Source organism: Cygnus olor, chromosome 19, assembly GCF_009769625.2.
Source record: "Cygnus olor isolate bCygOlo1 chromosome 19, bCygOlo1.pri.v2, whole genome shotgun sequence".
NCBI lineage: Eukaryota > Metazoa > Chordata > Aves > Anseriformes > Anatidae > Cygnus > Cygnus olor.
The window spans coordinates 7,410,915-7,430,276 of record NC_049187.1 but is presented as its reverse complement, the minus strand read 5'-3'; the positions used below and the strand labels follow the sequence as shown (position 1 = coordinate 7,430,276).

At 47.2% G+C, this 19,362-nt stretch overlaps 1 protein-coding gene across 1 annotated transcript in view; it reads left to right on the top strand.

Annotated features, from left to right (window-relative positions):
- DDX31 (DEAD-box helicase 31) overlaps positions 1–15,775 on the top strand; it is a 47,796-nt gene extending 32,021 nt beyond the window's left edge. The window contains 3 exon segments of the mRNA XM_040531603.1: positions 148–259; positions 5,538–5,718; positions 15,342–15,775. Coding sequence (XP_040387537.1) covers positions 148–259; positions 5,538–5,718; positions 15,342–15,492 — 444 coding nt within the window. The 3' untranslated portion in view covers positions 15,493–15,775.
- Positions 15,776–19,362: the final 3,587 nt, after the last annotated feature.

Sequence of the window (19,362 nt, the reverse complement as noted above, 5' to 3'; positions counted from 1 at the left end):
TTTTCTCTAGTAATATTGAGAGGATTACCTTTGTTGGCCCCTGGGTGGTTACTGTGTGATTTTACTGTTATTAAATCTATTGTAAACTGCTTCATTATTCCTGACTCAAATTCTCTCTTTCCTCTAATCCTCCCACCGCCCTTGTAGAAATCCTGTGGTACGGACCCTCAGGAAGTCCGGGAGCGGGCCACGGTCTTGCAGACAAAATTTGAAAATTATGTTCACTCCAGTGAGGTGACCGTCCGGTGGGCAAAAAAAGGTCAGTGCGTTTCTTTTCAGCTTATTCCTGAAGGGCTCGTTTATAATCTGCCAATGTTTTCTTCAGGGGAAGGGCTTCAGGGAGAAGGCCTGGAAGAAACATTTTGGGTACATCGGGCTCCGTAGGGGGGTTGAGATGGGCCCAGAAGGCTTTGTGATGATATTAAATGTTAATTTCTTGCATCCCCATATTAAGTGCAAATGAGGTTTAATCTCGACTTTCAGTAGGATTCACATCCAAGGACTCTGACCCAATCACAAGAGCAAATAGATGGCGTGTTACTCTGGGAAGGGCATGCGTGACCTGCCTAACCACAGCCTGGTGCAACACCCACCAGGTGCTTTCGGTTCACACCAGGGATGAATTTGAAGCCTGTGAGGCACGATGTCTTGGGAGCAGCTCTTAAGAGGACAGGCTCTTAGGCTGGAGGTTGTTGTGTGGGATGGGAGAAAAACGAGAGAGAGCACAACTACTCAAAAAGGCAGGCAGGAAGAAGAAAAGCCAGGATGGATTTAATAATAATTGTACCCAGGAACAAATCTGGGACTGTGTATCTGCCCTTGCCAGGCAGGACATACAGCCATTGTCACTGAGCAGTCCAAGAAGCTTTTCCTTTCTGCTTCTCAGTTTGAAAAAGCCAGAAAGGTGGATTTGGGGGAAAAGATGGCGAACTTGGCAGGGATGTGGTAGGAAAATAAACACTAAGCAGTCTCCTGAGAGGAGCCTAAGAGATGGTGCAGTGTAGGCACCCCTCTGCAAAGTACGATTCTGCTGCCCAGTGAGGCTGACCTGGGTGCGCCTGTAACTGAATAGGTGTTGTAAAGCTGGTGCTGGAAGTCAGGCCCCAAAGATCCTTGACAATTAGTTGGAATTTGTTCATTAGATAGTGAGACAAGTCCACAACATGCAAACTCTTTATGCAAGAAGCTGAGCCACACTTGCTCAGAACATACAGGACTAGAGCCTTTCCTTTTTTCCAAGTCTCCACTTGTCATGTGTCTCTCTTCCTGATCATTTTCTTTTTCACCTCTTTTGTGGCTTTGACCTGAGCCAAATCCTGCTGTCGTAGATTGTGTACAAGTCCTGCTGATTTCAGTTCTGCAGTTTCCAATCACGTTTGGATGAGAGAGGTCCTGACAAGATATGAGATATATGTACCTGCTGTATGTGTTTGCATACAGGTGTGGCACAAGCATCCATACATACTACACTGCATAAATCACATATTAAGTGGCCAAAACCAAAACCAAATGGGGAAACTGGCCCTAGAGCTGTACAATGTCATCATATTAACTGGATAAGGGAAGGCTGTTCTCAGGATAGAACTTACATTCAGCATTAGAATTGTTTGAGTCAAGAGAAGTGATTAGATCTGTTAAAGAGGTCAAAGGTGCTTTTTTCCTGAATGCTGTACTGACTTAGGTGGTGACGTTGCAGAAGACTGAAGCTTGTACTATAACTACCTGCCTACCCCAAATTATTCTGCATGCTCTTAATGTTGCGTGGCCATGTTGACAGGAAAGGTTTTTGAAATGCTGTTTCATGCTTTGCCCTACCTCCCCGCGGCATGTCACTGCACTGTTTCTTACTACCACCACCCTACAATGGTCACAGTGTTGATTTTTCCTTGGAGTTTTGAAATACTTTTCTCCTGCAATGAAAGCATTAGAGATTTGCTACTTAAGCAGCTTGCTTGCACCCATTTTCAGGTGTGTTGTGCTACTTGACTGGTGTATTACTTCTACTAGGTGCCCTCGTGAGTCCATGATCTTAAAACATGTTCCTAATACAGTCAAATCCTTGCTTCTGCATGGATGAGCTTCCAGATGCTCCACTGGGATTCCTCATCCCCGTGCGAACTTCTAACCTGAAATGACTGTGACAGGGAGAAGGAACAACTGAATGGCTTGGGTCACTCAGAAAACCTCTGTGGTCTCTTTATACGGCTCACTACGCGAGCTCCATACACACTTGTTGCTGACTTCAGCACTAATAACTTTTTTAGCTGCAAACAAGAAGTCCAGAACATTTGTCAGGAAATTTGCCACGTTGTGCATCCCATTTATCTTGTCCAGGAGTACTCCACCTCTTTCTCCTATTCCACTATCTACATATGCAAATTTTCCACTGCTGAGTGGCTTCCATAAACCCCCTCTTCCTCCCCTCTGCGCCAGGCATCATGAATAATTAACATGGCAGCTGGCTTTTGCTTTCATGGCAGACAATCAATTGGAAACCGTGCCAGCGATGCATTTGTTTCTCTCTCTTTTTCTCTTTTTCCCCGTTTTCTGACCTAGTCAATGTTAATAAGCAATGTTTTGATTGCAGCCCGCTTTGAGAAGGCGAGTGGCTCTCTGCCCACTCATCCCTTCTGCCTCTCGGCCCCGTATTTTCCAAACTCCAATCAAATAGTCCAGGGAAGGTGCTGCCCTTCAAACTTGATTGACTGACCAGCGGTGAGAGAGTGCAGGAGGAGGGCTGGGGCTGAGCCCTGCTGCCTGAAGGACAAATCTCACGATGAGGGGAGCCCCTTTTGGGAACCAGAGGCCTTGCAGCTGAGGGGTTGTGTACGAGTACTCTGTTCTGGAGCTGCAGTGACAGGTAGAGCTCAGGCAGTTGTCTTCTGATTACTTCGTGCCATTGTGGTTACAGAAAGGGGAGGGAAGCAAACCCTGCATTTCTCCTCTGCGTTTCACTATTTTATGGCCAATGCTTGAGCAATTTGCCTCACCCCTAGTGTGGAAAGGGACAGCAGAGTTACAGGAGCCCACTGCTGCAGCAGGATGCTTGTACTGGGGGCCGTTTTGGTGCATTCTTCTTCCCAGTCCCCCGAGCTCTGAACGCTGGCAGACCGCCCCCAGCAGCTTATCTGGCCGTGGGGCTGGGGCTGCGCTGCGGGGCCTGCACTGAGAGCTGACTGCCAGCGTGGTGAACAGGTTATGGCACCTGTCTCGTCCCTCGGTACCCTCCTGTCCCCCATTTCAAAAACCAACAAACCAACCTAACCCACATCAGATGTAGCTCTTTGGTTTTTTTCCTTTGTTTTTCCACAGTTCCCCTAGAAAAGCGGGGCTGCACGTGGGCAGTGGATCGCTCCGAATCCACTCTTACATCAGTGCAGGTCTGAATCTCCCCAGGCCAGCGTTGGTTAGACTCATGTTGGTGTGCAAAAGCTGTAACAGCTCAAGCAGCTTCCCTTGTGGCTTTAAGGTGATGTCCCCTTTATGTGAATTTTGGCCCAACCAGCACTGTTACCAGTCTTTTTGAGTTGTTTTCTTAAAGCTCTATGTCTTTGATCACAAAATTATAGAGGATGTCAACTTCAATTTTTATTTAAAAAAAAAAAAAAAGCTTTTAATATCTGGCCACTATAATTGCACATAAAAGCTGGAAAACGTGGCTCTGACAGCACTGAAAGGTCTAAAAGACCTGAGAGTAAGGATTTAAAAAAAAAAAAAAAAAAAGAATCCCACCCCAAAGGTCTTAATTTAGATTTCCTGAGTGCTGTGATGAACGTCAGCAGCTCTGAACTCCTCAGAGTTAAGACAGTTACATGAGCTGAGGTTTCGACCTGCTGGTACGGCAGGGCTGTTAGTTCAGTTTTGGAATAGTCTCTCGCAGCTCTCCCTGGTGTTGCAGGCTCTGACTCAGGCCTGGATCTGGCAGCTTTCTGTCAGGACTTTGGGAAGGGGGCCCTCTGACACTTTGATTCTCTAACTCTGATCTGGGGAGTTAGTTCCAGCAGCCTTTGCTATCTGAAGAACCGAGGGAGGTGAGCTCAGCCTTCATAATAACAGGATCTTTAGTATCAAACATTTCAAATGCTGCAAGAAAGACAGCTATATTAGCTCCGACGGGACCAGATTTGGAGTGAGAGCAGGTTCATATTGTTCCTTTTGAAGAGTTACACCTTTTCTTAGCAGGTGAATTTGACCAATAACTTTATGCAAAAAAAAAAAAAAAAAGGCAACAGAACGAGGTTGTTGAGTGCATTTGAGCTGGTTTATAAGCCCTCAGAGGATGGCCTTTGGATGAGACAGTGAGACTAGGTGTTTGGAATTTAGCATTCTCTTTTTGGGAAAACACAGGTCTCTCGATGTTCAGATGCCTCTAAAAGAGTAACGTTGTGAAATTGGGAAGAAGGTGCAAAAAACTCAATCTTTTCTTCTCATCGATTGGGAAAAGGAGTTCGCTTTACTCAGTAAACAGAGCTTTGATGGATTCCCTGGGTCCTTCCAGGAGCTGATCTGCTAAAATGACATTTTTATTACTGTTCATAAACTCCAATCTCCTGCTGCTGCCAAGAGATTAGACATAAGCTGTGGGCAAACTTGCTGGTCCGGTGGCTCAACAGGCAAGGGCAGGAGAGGTTAGAGTTTAGAGCTTGCTGCTGTCAGGAGCTGAGACGGAGAGAGGGATGAAGGTGGTGGTTGGAGCGAGGGCTGGGGGGCACGGGAGGTTTAGCGAGCAGAGGAGCAGTCGGGGGATTGAAGGGAGGCGTTTTCTGAGCTGTCAGGTTTCCTTGCTGAAAGTCCCCCCTATTCCCTGTAGCAGGGAGGACAACCTGGGTATAGTTAACGTTACAGGTACGTGGAGGAGCAGTGGTAGCGTTCGTATTAGTGGATGATTGTCTTTAGAGCAATGAGCCCTGAGGGAAGGGCATTACAGGAATATAAAGATGTGAAAGGAAATTTGCACGCTATTCTATTATTTTTCCCTTCTGAGAAGGTGAGCTCTGTTCTCAGTGTGGTGATGAGTCAGGAAATCCATCTGGCTCTCAGATATTTATAAGGGACTATCCAGTAACTGGTGAAAAATGCATGGACTACTGGGATTGTGATATCAGAGGAGCCGTCCTATGCCACTTCCATGCTTCTATTTCCTTCTCTTCATCCCTGTATCCCGCTATTCCCTCTCTCCCCCTTTCTGCTGCCATTTGATGTCAGCAACTCTTCCTGTGAGATGTGCTGCAGACATCACCCTTTCTGGCGGAAGGGGCATCCTTACAAGAGGCAAACCTAATGCAACTTCATGTAGCACTGTTTCAGTTCCTAACCCTTCTCCACCACCTTTCTTCTCCTTACGGGATCGTACCAGTACTGCGTACAACCTTCACAGGTTTTTAACATGCCGACCTTATCCACCAGCTGCTGACCAGAAGGTGTCCCAGAGGACAAGACCAATGTCCTTTCAGCTGGAACAGCTGAATCTTTAAGTGGATATATATAAAGATGCAGTAGCAAACAGAATTCACTTTTTTTCTTTTTTTTTTTCCCAGCACTGCAGTCTTTCCTTTGTGCCTATGCTGCCTATCCCAGAAACCTCAAGCATATCTTCCACATCAAATCTGTCCACCTGGGTCATATGGCCAAGAGCTTTGGCCTGAGAGACGCCCCCCAGAACCTGACTGCTCTTCCAACCACTGGCTCAAAGAAGAAAACCAAACCGAGACCGAAAAGGTAGGCCAGCTTGACATTCTCAAGCCAAGGGATGCCACGTGCCCACCCATGGTACACTTTGCTCCCCAAGGTTCTTGTGGTTGCTCCATGTGATTGTTCCTGAGAGCCTAAATCATGTTGAGCCGGGCTTAGTTTGCATTGTGCTCTGAGCTGTTGTTTAATTCTTCTTTTTTCCTGAACGGCTTTAGAGAGCCTAAAAATTACATTTATTAAACCAATTTGGTTGAAGATTTGAGTGGGAATTCAGTTAAAAAAAAAAAAAAAAAAAAAGAAAAAACAAGTAGCTCACTTTGTAGTTTGACTTCTGATAAGATGCTCTGGTTTTGAAGTAAGCTGTTAAGCGTGGAGAAGCGCCTACATAGACTAGCCTGGGTTTTGCTGCACCTTTACCAATTTCTGTGTACTTGAAACACACCAGTTCCTACAAGCAGAAACAGCCTAATTTTTATTTATTTATACTTCAGAGCTACCTTGAAGGATAAGAAAGGGCACAGGCAGTGTTCCAGAGTGAAGCATGAGACTTCCTGTATATTGGAGTGGTTCTCTGTCTTGCACAGGTCTTGGTGTCTGTAGAGCTTCAGCAGCAGTCCTGTTGTGGCCAAGCACTTCCACAGTAGAAGCTGCCAGGTTTTTCCATTCCCATTTCCAATCGCACAGACCTACACAGCACTGTGATCCCTGTCTCAGGAACAACTGCAGTAGTAACTCTTCGCCCTCATCCCCGCCTAGGGAAAAAGGCTCTCAGATAGGGCTGTGTGCATAATTGCTTGCTGTTGGTATGTGGCATGGGGTGATAAAAGCATCAAGAAAATAGCAGAGAAATGAATATTTCCACTTCTCAAATTTGAATTTGACCATTCTACCTATTATGAGTGAGGTACTGTGGGTGTTATTTTATCTCAATATAGTTTCTTCCTTCCCTCTGGGCCTTGACAAATACCAGTTCTTCTCCCCTCTTTCTTACATCTGTTCCAGTCTCCTGGGTGCTCCTTTCCTGCATCAGGAATCGGAGATTCCCTGACAAATCTGGAGAAGTAGAGCCCCAAATGCTCTCCCCTGCTTGAAATGGAGCTGAAGAGGCTCAATACCTCTGATCCTAGGTGCTCTGAGTTGCTTCCACAAGATAGATAGTCCTCCCTTTTGAGATTACGTCTTCCATAGCACAACAGCAGACTACAAACTTCTGGCTTGCCTGTAAAATCACTGCAATAATTCAAAGAAGGAAAGATCTTTCTTCTTTTCTGGTAGCAGTTGTGACGCTTTCCATGTAATTGTTGCCGCAAGCTCCATTAGCAAATGTTAACCATGCAATTAAAGCACTAATCCACGTAATTGTTCCAGGCTGGTGACATCTCTTGCACATGTATGTATTTGGGGAGGGAAAAAAAAAAAGGCAAGGGGAAGGGGTTTTAAAATAAGAAGTTGGAGACGGCATTGTCCTGCTTTGCGAAGCCACCAGGGACAGAGCACTGATCTGCCTCCTGCTTCAGCTGACCCTCACCAGCAGATGGGCAACAGGATGGGAATGCCCCTGTGAGCGGGGGATTTAACGGAGCTTTATTTCAGGAAGAATAGCCTGATTAGCCGATAAAGAGCATGTAAGATGGTATGGGGTGAGCTTTGATGTCTTGCTGGCCCAGCAGGGTGTCAAGCTATGACTGACAGTAGCGTGTCACAGGATTACTTGGCCTGCAACAATGCCTCTCTCTGTTCCTGTGATGTTGCTACTCTGTTAGAGCTACTTTTTCCCTTGTTATGCACCTCTTTTAGACAGCGTTCCTCCTCCCCGGGTCTTCATCCTATTATAGTACAGACAAGCTCAAGATACAGTAGGGCGTTTATGCACAGGACGCGTGGGGTTGGGGGATGTGGAGGTGTTAGAACAAATGGTCAGAGAGTGATTTGAAAGCTCATTTGCACGTGGATCGGAGAGTCACAGCTCGGGGAAAGTGGGCAGACTTCGCACAGGTTTGTCACGGCTCAGGCACTAGGTTTCAAATCCGGGAGCATCTGGAAAGTTAAGACCCTGCAGAAATAGCCAAAGTTGTGTTCTGTGACAATTGTTCCTGCCTGTGACACTTGTTTCTAATTTACTTCATCTGTGTGTGCTTAAAAAAAAAAAAGAGAACATAGTAGTGTTTATGCGCTAGCTTAGAGAAAAGTGAATATAGATTCAAATTCAGTAACTGCTAGCATAAATTCAAGATAGTGCTGTTAATTTACAGAGAATTGCTTTTGATTTCACAATGACAAAGCAGAGAGCAGAATTTAGCTTGCCATTCAAAGACAAATGGCTTTTAATTGTAAAATGTGAGGCTTGAAATGATAGGAGCATAGTCACAGAGCAATCTTTTTAATTATATTTCTCACGTGATACCATGAGCGTTGGTTGTCGTATTACACATTGTCTCCAAACATCTGATACTTGTTTTTAATCAGGCTGCTCACTAAAGCCTCATCTCTCAGCACCTGCCTAGAGAATAAAGAACAGGCCATCCAGGTTGAAAGCAGGGGTAAAGGTGATCATTAAATGTTTCCTTATGAGGACAAGGAAAACTTTTCATTTCTTTTGAAGTCTCCTTTTGTGCTTAGTGCCTCCTCAGAGAGCCTGCTTGGGGAAGGTGAGGCAGGAAGATGTAGCAGCCAGGTGCGTGGTGATGGGTCCTGAAACGTGGACGCAGCCCTCTCCTTCTGAATGCACACGTACAACTTTCACGTATTTTTTAAGCCTCTTTGTGCAAACCAACTGCCCCCCTAGCTGTAGCGGTTATTGCAAAACCCGATCAGAAGATGGCAAAATCCTGTGCTCACGATTTCCTTGAAAGTTGAAATGCCGTATTTATGTACGAGAGGGGCACATAAACCAGATCCTGTATATTAAATTACACTACATTGGCTTAGTAAGTGCCTGGGCTCATGCTTTTACTGCCGGGTAGATGCAAGGAAGCTGATCCCGCTTCCACTGAGGGATTAGCTGTCTTTCGGTCGCTGCAGAGAAGCAGCATGCCCAGGAAGTAGCTGACACGCCAGATAGACATTTCTTTTGACTCTTTCACAATGCAGACGCCAAAAACCTATTGCCGTTCCACCAAGCCTCCCCGTGCTACTCAATCTTTCGCACTATGGATCAGCAGGGTTTTATGGGATTCTGTGGGGTGCTAATGGTCTGGTTTTTCCTTATTGATCTCTCTGGAAGACTGGTGTGTGTCCCCAAAGGGTTTCACTGTAATGGGGAGTCACAACTTAATTTTCCTTGTTTGTGAACTCATGCTGTTACAAAGAAAGAGAGAAATCCTAAAGTTCAGTGGATCCTGTGGAACTCATTGCTGCAGGATGTCTCTAAAGCCAGGAAGGCTCAGAAAGATGGAGTTTACGTAGGGGTATAAAATACAGTCATTGTTGCTACAGCATGTGCAAAAAATAAGAATAAAAATTAAGGTGAAAATCCTCCCAGCCTTCAGAGGTTAAGTCAAACCTTAACTGATACAGGATCGAGGTAAGGTGGACAGAGTGCTTCTGTTTGAGGGGCTTGATTTACATCATTATTACACCAGCACTGCTCTGAATATGAATATCATTATGCGTTTAAGGCTTTGGCTGCAAGATTATTGTACTGTTGCATTCTTCAGCATTAGTAGTCAGAGAGATCGCTGGGAAATCTACCTTGTAAACCAGGCTCACCCTCTGCGTGGCTAGGTCAGCAGTCCGCTTTGGGTGAAAGCGAGTAGCCTTTCACTTTGTCCCCCTAGCCCACATCCCTGATGGCACTTCTGAACTTCCTGGCATTGACAGTCTCGAAAAGACTGATGCTTCTGCTGACAGGGCTTGCGAACCAAGGTTGCAGCTGGGTCTCCCTGCACAGCAATTGTCTGATCATTAGGAATAGTTTGCCTGCCGGTTTTTGCGTGCTGTTTACAGCTTTCCTAATATCACTTAATTAGTCAAAATACGATTTTGGAATTCTGCCCAATAGGAATTCCACTTGGTTTGGGCAGTCTGCTCTGGAAAGCCAGACTGGAGCTCAGGTAAGAGCATGGATTCCTGCACTGGAATGCAATCAGGCCCAGAAATTAGAGGAAGAAGTATGGCTGCTCTGAAAGGAGAGCTTGCCCTCGCTCGGCATGAAGGCAGTTCACGGACACTGATGAGTCCTGCTTACTACATCACGATGTTACAGAAAGTCCTCTTAAGAAATTAAAGTTTTATGATTGTAAAATCCACGTGATTGTTAGCTGCGTATAGCAATGCCCTTTATTACTGTCCCGTTCTACCATGGCTGCAGCACAGAGCCTTTGCTCCATCTTACAGTGAGCAAATAGGGCTTACACGTGGAGCTGGAAAACCTCGGTGTCCTTCAGTACACACCAAGAAATGAGCAGCTTTCTCTAAGTGAAATATATTCTGGCCTTTAGGCTGGGAAACAGCCTGACAGAAGCAAGAGTCCTGGGAGGTTCCCAGCCTCCCAGTAGTGCTTTGATCCTTATTCCACGGAGTGAAGACCAGGGTATTATAGTGGAAGTGAGGCTGTGGGGTTTTGTCTCTCTGTATAGCTGAAATACAACTGACTTCAGTAGGTGTACAGTGGGCTGTACTCTTTAGCTTGTCTTGGCATGAATGCTTTGCTCTGACTGTACTGGAATAGCACTTGATGCTTGATATTGACTGGGTAATAATTATCCACGTTCTTCTCAACTAGTGTTTACATCAGCTGATAAGAGTACCTAGGCCATCTGTTGACTTGTCGAGTGAAGTATAGGATTGCTGATGAATTTCTTGCCTCCACTCCACAAAAAACAGCAACACAAAAACCAGCCCAAACAGGGTTGCGTTGGCTGCAGATGGTTCATCTAACGCTGTAAGTAGACAAAGCAGGTGTTGCAGCAGCCTTGGCGCCCAGAGGTAACCCAGCTCTGGTGCTGGCACAATTTCAAAGCTGTTGGAGATGCTGTCAGGCAGATTGATAGCGAGATCCATGATGAAATGCTTTCTGATAAATGGAACAACCTACCTCAGTCTCCTCCAAAGACACACCGTGAGTTCTGGGAGCGTGCATCAGAACTTTCTGCTGGCCTCCGCAGCTGGAGCAATTTGAGAACCTTTGGTTGCTGCAGCTGCTGCACGCTGGTTAAAGGTTATCACGCTCGCTGTGCTGCATCGCACCAGCGTTTCACACAGCTCAAGACAAAGAAACAGCCAAGGAGAGAGAAGTCTTGAAGAAAAACTGTGCTCTCTGTTTAGGGAAAAGGAGTAGCAGAGATCTTCTGAGTCGTCATATGACATCTGAGAAACCACATGTGTGTACACTCCTCTGGCACGTAGGAGCTTTGAGCTCGGAGGTCGGCTTGCAGTTCAGCTCTGTAATGAAGCAGAGTGTCAATGTAACACATACTGGAATTTGGGAATGAAAATGAAAAATGGCTTCAGATACCCGTGCCTTTTCTTTGTTACTTGGTCCTTGCACACCTGAGAGAGTCTTCACATCCAGCATCACGGTTTCCTACTGTAACAAAACAATCTATGAAAATTAGCTGGTGAAAGTGATCATTCTTACGATCTTACCAGTAGTGCTTGGGGGATGGCTGGGGTGTTGTATAGAAACAGAACAGCTCGTGCGTGCTTTTCTTCCTCTTCTGTTCATGCCTTGGAGCTTCCACAGCTTCTCAGCTATGCTGAACTTCCTCTAATCTTATTTTAGTTCACTTCTCTTGTTTTTCTTTGGCTGTGTTGTCGTTACTCCACCATTTTGTTGTTAGTGATTGTGGAGTGCAGCGGATGGTGCAAAGCCATTCATCACCCAAAGTGCACGAGAGTCACAGACTGCGTGTGTTGACGGCACGTTGCGTGTGAGCTGGGGGCTTCTGTGGTGGGTTAGTGTCACGTGGCAGAGCAGAAGACAGATACAGAAAGAACAGAGGGGATTTCAGGCTAATCATCTGCATTGCATTCACTTTTTTTTTTTTTGTGATGTGAATGAAGATTGTCTGGATTTTTTTCATGATATTCTTGAGCAAAGCAGTAAGTTGGGAGTTAACGGACCAGTAAAGACCAGTCCAGAAGCATTTGGATTTCCTTTGAGGTGAAGGTTTGGGCGGCACCAGCACCCCTGCTGATCGCTGCATGGGAGGAGGGACGGGGAGCAGTGCTCTGGGAGTGGCTCTGCAGAGGGAGGGAGAAGGAAGCTGAAGCAGATAAAACAGGGAAGAAAGAATGTTATTCTCTTTCCTTTGCTGGACACTTTTTCTCTCTTGTTTGTTCAAGAGGCTTCTCTCCTGCCTTTTCATCTTTCAGTGATGTATTCGGCAAAATTCACGAGTTTCTGGTTGTGCTTAAAGAGCAAATTAAATAATTCCTTTTTTTATTTTTTTGGAGAAGGGCAGAGCTTTTTTGTCTTTAAAAAGTATGGCTCTGGCCTGGTCTTTCCCAGTCTTTGAGGATATAACAAAGTCATCTGAGGACAGTTCCTCTGTTTCCTTGTTTCCTTATTGTCTCTCTGCTGAGGCTCTCGGTACCAGCTTTTCTGAGGTTGCGACTTAATTACAGGTGTGCGCAGGCAACTGTAAGCTTGGGTCTTTCCTTCCTTCCTGTGCCTCCGTGAGGAGGAGGGCAGCTTTCTCAGACCGTACCAAGCAATCTCTAGGTGCTCTGCCTTCCCTCTGTCGCTGTACAATGCACCTTTCTTACCTAGGTAATGAGGTGATCTGAGAGACCTTGGGGTGACCTGGTTTTTGTCCTATACCTGGGGCATAAAGTCCAAAGCAGTGGTTGCCTCTAGGGCTGAGCACTGGCCTTGCAAGTGAAGGGATGATGTCCCCCACTTGATAACTCATCTCAGCCGGCTCTCTGACTGCGTACCAATTCTGCCTTTTATGGGAGTGCAGGTACCCCGTATCCGGTGTAAAAGAGTAGTAGTCCAGTGGCACGTCTGCCTGGCATTCAGTATGTGACAGCACCAAGCTCCCACTGTGCTGGACAGTAACACAGAGAAGTGAAATAACTTGTGTTTGGGGTCAGCTCCCTCCTAACGTGCATTGGAGCTGTTCCATTTTCTGAGTTACGATTCCTCTATTCCTGTCTCGTTTTCCCCTAGCTAATAAAACTGGCTATTTTCTCCTCCATTTGAACATTCCTTTCTCCTTTAGGCCCCGCTGAAGTCCTGGCGCTGTAGCACATCGGGATGGTCAATCATTAATGAATCTTCTTTCCCTGCAAGTTCCCCTTCGTTGCAGTGTTTTGTAGTTCCCCACCAAAACGCCGACTGTTGTGTTTGGAAGGAGGGATTTAAAGGGCTGTGGATTTCTCTGCCCGTTATCAACATGATGTGTTCTCATTAGGGCTCAATACAGCGTGATACCTAGACATGAGATCACAGAAAGAGATGCTGACAATCCAGGTGTTTATCCAGTGATGGGAACATGGGTTCTGTCTAGGCTGCAAATGTCTTATGTTTACAGCCTTCCTGTGAAGCTTTTTGCCACGGTATCCAGTATTGCCACACAGCTCTCTTCAATTAGCATCACAGCAGCCTTCGGCAGCAGGGAAATACAGTCATCCCGGGTCAGGAGGTGGGAGAATGGACACGGAGGACAAAGAGGTTAAATACTTTGCCCAAGGATGCTCACAGTGTGAGTAGCGAGGTCTCAGCTCTCCTGGGGTTTGTCCCATAACCACAGGGCGCCTTTCCTTGTCATTGTTATCTTAGTTCCTCTGGCAGAGCCCTAGAGACTCTCACCAGCTGAGCAAAGAGGGGAATTTACACCTTTACAGCAGCACAGCAAGAAGAATCTGGCCAGGGATCCTGACCTGGCGTGCTGTCCCTACAGGCTGTCGCCGTTGCCTGTGGCTCTTGCACCTTGTGGTTAAGCAGGGCCTCGACAGCTGTTCTTCTTGCCGTGATCAGCACAGGTTTCACAGCACAGCTCCATTGATTTTTGTGGCCCTGGTTAGAGGGAGAAACCTCTCTTTTCCCTCCATCCTTCTTTTCCCGTGTACAGCTGATCACCACGGCAGGGGGTATTGATTTACTAATTGGGCAATGATTTCACCTGATTGATAATAAAGTGTTGGACAACCTCCCTGCTGAGCCGAAGCTCAGCCCGGCAGCTACGGGTGGATTACGGGTCCTTTCCCTGTTGTTAATAAACTGATCTGTTGCTTGGTAACCCTCGAATTACTGTAGTAAATGCTTGGAGACACAAGGAAAGTGTCGAATAGAAACTTAGCCGAGTGACGGAGGGGACTGAGTGGAGAATACAGCTGTAGATCTACACCACAAAGAGCCTGGATCCTAAATTAGTGAGGGAATGGAGACTACACCAAAGGAAGCAGTTTTCTTCCCCGTGTCTTCCAGGCTTAATCTTCTAGGGAAACCATCTTACAGAGGTGATCACTACGCCATTCTTCCCATCCTTCTGAGCCTTCCTTCCAAACCCACTCCAGCCGTGAGACCTACACGGGGATGGAAAGCAAACTATGGAAAAGGGGGCAAGCAAATATTCCAGGGAGCCAAGAGTTTGCTTCCCTTCCTTCTTTGCACATTTGGCCTAAGGAATGACTTAATCTGTGGCTGCAGCCAAGAACGCTTTCTTCTGTGGTCCCCAGCATGGTTCTAGACACCTGAAGGAACTGTGAAAGGCTGTGCAGAAAGGCTGCGACCTCTAGGACTCCTGAGGCCCACGTATTGTCATAAACACATGCTGGAATGGATATGGGGCTTCTGGTGTGCTCCTTCATTGTATTTAGAGGGTCAGATAGATTTCTGATCACCTCTCTGGAAAATCTTGAGGTCTGTTACTGGTCTTTGCAATGAACTGGTGAGGGGGACGTGCAGACACCAGTAGCTGTGGATAATCCCCAGGGCCACGGGGACGCTGTAGGGAACAACAGGTCCTGCACTCAGGAGACTGCAGCTCAACCAGTTCAGAGAGGGTGACAGCAGCAACAAAGATGAGATTTGCCCAAGGTCACGGAGCAGGACAGTGGCAGAACCTGTGGTGGAAAAATGCTGAGCGGGTTTTTATATTTATAGCTGGCAGTTTAGGGCTGCAGGGAGATCCGTGTTGGGGTTCCGTGGCTGGGCAGAATGCAGCTTTGCAAAAGCTGGTCTCTGGAGAGGGGCTGCAAGGTGCATGGGATGTCTGCAGGACAGTGCAAGAAACGAGTCTGCTGGTTTTACACTTGAGAAATATTTTTTTGTTTGGGGTTTTTGTGTTTTCAAGGTCTGGATTTAAGCTCTGTTTATAAAACGTTTCCATTGTTCAATGTCTTAGGGCTCTTAGGCTTTTTTTTATTATTATTATTATAATTTTCAAACTGCTGTGTCACCTAATTCATCAGCCTTCAGCACACCACCTTTCCTCATTCTCCCCACCACCTCTGCAAGAGCATTTGTACAGAACAAAGGCTTGCTTTTAAAAACGGCATGATATTTTGCCACCTTTGCGAAAACCTGTCACAACAATATCTAATTTTGCATGAGACAGAATTTCAAATCAAGCCTCAAGAAAAGGAAGCTGTTCTTCTGCTAATGCGCAAATGTCACTTTCCACAGCTGTAAAATAAGTAACCCACCTAGCAGCGTTTCAGAGAGAAGGAAATCTAATGCCTGTTCTCTTCCCCCTGCCCAGGTCTGACCTTCTCAAGAAGACCCACGGCAAACATCGCCTTGCTGAGATCTTGCGATCTGAATATTCCAGTGGGATGGACACTGGTGTATCCAAGGTCAAGAAGAGGAAGAAAAAACAGAGGAAACCTGGCAACCAGCAGATTCCAACATAAGCCGGGACCTTCCACTCATTTGCTGCAAAACCTGCTTGAGTGCCTCAGCTGGGGGTCAGGGTGACCTGCCAAATCGACTGACGAGTGTTTCAATTTATCAGGCAAATATGGGAGGGATCTTGGGGATCCTGGCCTCCTCCCTCTCACTCCATTCGCCCAAATGGAATGGAATCCAGGCGTGTCCTGTTGCACTGCTGCAATTAAATGTAGCTTCCCGACGATGCGTTGCGTTTCTAAGGTGTTTTTTTGCAAGAAAAATAAAAGAGGTTAAATATGGTTTTCAGAAAAATGCGATGTCTGTGTAACCTTGAAGTGAGACGCCTATGCTTTGCTGTCTAAAAGACCTGCAGAAACACTCTACACTGTGTTTGCTTACTTATTTTTAATCAGCAAAGCAGTGGCAGAGGAGGTGTTCCAGGTGCAGGTTTAAGAGGAGGCTGCTGCTTCCCATGTCGCTGCTCAGGGAGACACTTCTGCTCCTGCTGCAGGTAACAGCCAAGCCGCTGCCACCTTCTCTCCTGTCCTTTGTGTGGCGGGGCAGGATCTGTCCCTGGACACTGATCGTTAGTCAAATGTTGCCAGCTGTAAGGAGTCTCCCTGATTTCAGTGAAGTCGGGAGGACTCTGGAGAACTCCTCAGTGTAGTGACACATGGTCCCTTTGGGACAGAGCTCATGGGCACAAAACTTCATGTCAAAACTCCTCCGAGTTTGGGAACAAACGTTGTCACTGGGGGAAGGAGCCAGAGTGGAATCCAGCAATCTCCAAACTTCTCCTTGCCTGCAGCATATTGTCATGCCTAATTATGAAATGCAGAATATGTATGAAATATCTCACCTCTCTGAACATTAAAGCCTTTGCAGAGCCTTGCTAACGTTTGCCAGTAGTCACCCAGGCTTTCAAGGTTCTCCCTGCGTTAGCTTGGCCTCGCGCAGTGCTTTTTTCAGCACGTCGCGAGCTAATGGATTTCACTTCATGCTTTTCCCCGTTCTTCCTTCTCATCAAAGAATTTCCACCGCTGAGAAAAGGAGGCAGCGTGAGCCCCCGTGTGCCGAGGTGGGCACTCGCCACCACTCCCCAGCATGTGAAGTGAAAGCTGAGCTCGAGTGGAGTTGGTGGCAGAGCTGAGTTAGCAGCACATGGAGCCTGGCAGGGAGAGCAGGTGCCCCGAAGGCCTGTGGGCGGCCTACAGAGTCCCACAGGACCTACGGGTGAGCACCCACCTCCCCGTGCCTCCTCCAGACCCTAAAGGCCCTTTGTCTTCCTCGAGGGAAGGCACAAAGAGCAGCCCACCTGCAGCCCAGCTTGGGCACGTTATTTAATGCAGGACCAGAAAGGACTCAAATCCCATAGAATTGTGAGGTGGTGGAAGGGGAAAAAGCGGAGTGTAAAAAAAAATTAAAAAAAAAGAAGTGGAGGTGAAAACAATATCCACTTTGTGAGTACAGAATTGGGGGCACCTAGTATTGGGCTGTAGTGAGTCATGCTAAGGGCTGTAGGAGGGAAGCAATCAGTCCAAAAGTATTTAATTTCTCAAGTGAATGCAGCTCTTGAGAACCAAAATGATTTTTTTTTTCCTCCCAGGCAATTACCAAACAGAATGCTGATTTTCCTGCAGTACTTTGTTTAAGAAAGAAAGAAGTTAAAAAGGATCCAGTATAAAATTAACCATGTTTTTGCAGAGAGAGTGATGTTAATAACATTTCTTAGATTAAGATTTAAAAACAAAAAGCAAAGCCCACCTGATTTTATGATTGCTGTTTGGAAGAGCAATCAGGTTTAAGGCAAAATGTCAACTTAAAAAAAAAGAAAAAAAAAAGAAACCCCTGAGGATGAAAATGACTCAGAGAGAGCGATGCAGGGAGGGTAAGTTTGGAAGAACTGATCTTGTGCATGAGGGGAAAAAAATTGACCTTCTCTTGGCTGACTGTCACGTACGAATTAATAGGGACTAGTGGTAAATTCATAATAACAGGAATAAAGGGCCAACGGCACATCAGCGAGGCTTCGGGAAATCTCATTGCTGTCTGTATTAATTGGGCATGGAAAGTTACAAGCCTTATGGTGGACAATGTGATTATTAAAAAAAAAAAAAGAAAACTGCCTTTTTCTTTCAGAGCTATCTTTCAGCAGCTATATCATTGAGTGATTAGGGAGAGGAGGAGGAGGAGATCGTTAAACAGGAAAGTATTAAAAGAAGTGCGCACACACCTGAAGCTAATAGTTTGCTTTAATAAACTTTGAAGTGCAAAACGTATTTAAGTTGTAGCTGGCTCAGCAGTAGGCAAATTCTGCCCTTATTTACACCTCTAGAGGTGCTGGGAGCTGGCTTCATCCTTGTTCCTCACCTGGTTCAGGAAGCTAATAATAGGTTTGGAGTTAATTTGGTCTCAATTAGAAGCACCCCTGTAACAAGGTAGGTCACGCGAGTGTTTGGTGTGCCCGTGGGCTCCCCTGGCCCAGCCCTGGCCCAGCGCAAGTGGAAGTAGTGCTGAGCTGTTCCTGAGTTTGTCCCCCCTTACTCTGAGGTACGTGGTGAGCGCTGTGGGGGTCCTGGCTGGGTGGGAGCCGCCTGCGCAGCTCGGAGGGGCAGGGAGCCGGGCTCTGCGGAGCTGGGTGAAGCTGCAGCCTCATTTTGCTGTGCTGGCGTTGCCTTTGGTCAGGTTTGGTTTTTTATTTTGGTTGGGGTGAGTGGCAGGGGCTTTGTTGGCCTGCAGCTTGAAGTCTGGTCCAGAAATAATGGCACCAAGGAGCTTCTGTACAAAGTTCCCATGCAGGCTTGCGTTTGCCTTCCTTGCTGCTCCTCTGCACCTTGTTCTCAGAGCTGGGAGTCCTGGTTCTGCCAGGAATTGCTCTTGTGCTTTGCTCTGCTCTCTCCTGGCTCCGTCTCCTTCCCCGTGTGAGGAGCCCACATCGTTTGGGTGGCCGGGAAGGGCTGAAAGGCTGCGCTGAGCCTCTATGTGTCACTCCCTGTCTGCAGCTGAAACATCTGAGTTCATGCTTTGAGGTTTTGGGGGAGAAAAAAGCAAGGGGGTAACCTGGGTACCAAGGTCACAGCTGGACACCCACTTTTGGAATGTCTTGGTCACACACCTGACACCTTAACCCTAGAGCCCCTGCTGCTGAGCTGCACTGAGAGCCGATCAGGAGAGAGCGCAACCCTGTTCGCATGGGTTTATTTTCCCCATAAGCCTGCAGAGAGGACGGGAGAAGCTCTGGGCTCTCTGACTTGGCCTAACTTTGTGTGGTGTTGAGACAGAAGGGTAAAAAGAGCTAAAACCGTTCTGCTGGTTTTCTTCACCCTGCACCTGTTGGCACGTTTGGGGAAGCAGCTTTCATTCTTCACCCGCTCCCAGCGTGAGGGTCCTGATTAAGGCTGAGCCAGGAGAGGAGGAGGAGGAGGATGGCCTTCGTGTTGGGACAAAGCCCAGATGAGGCCTGGGAGCCAGGAACGCGTTTGGTTCTGGCAGACCCAGCAGCACTGGCTGGGCCGTGCCTCAGACCCAGAGCTCACGGAGGCAGCCGCTTGTATGGAGCCCCTGCCCACAGGCTGGAGGCGAGGCTGGTCCTTCAGCAGCTTCGGAGGCTGCTGAGATCCTCCCACGGAAGACTCTGCCCGTGTGGTGTGGTGCGAGCAGCGCTCTCTGACGAGAGCGTGCGGCGTCCCTCCTAACCCCGTTGATTTGGGGGCTTTGCTGTGCCTTACGCTGCTGCCAGGCCTCTCTGGAGGACCCAGCTCCGGCCTCCTGCCCCTCACAGCCAGCCCCGGCCTGGGTGTTTCCTCGGGCCCTGCCCCGCTGCCTCCTGTTTTTTGGGGACAAACCATCCCCGTATTACCGCGCTGCCTCAGCCCCGCTTGCAGAGCGGAGTG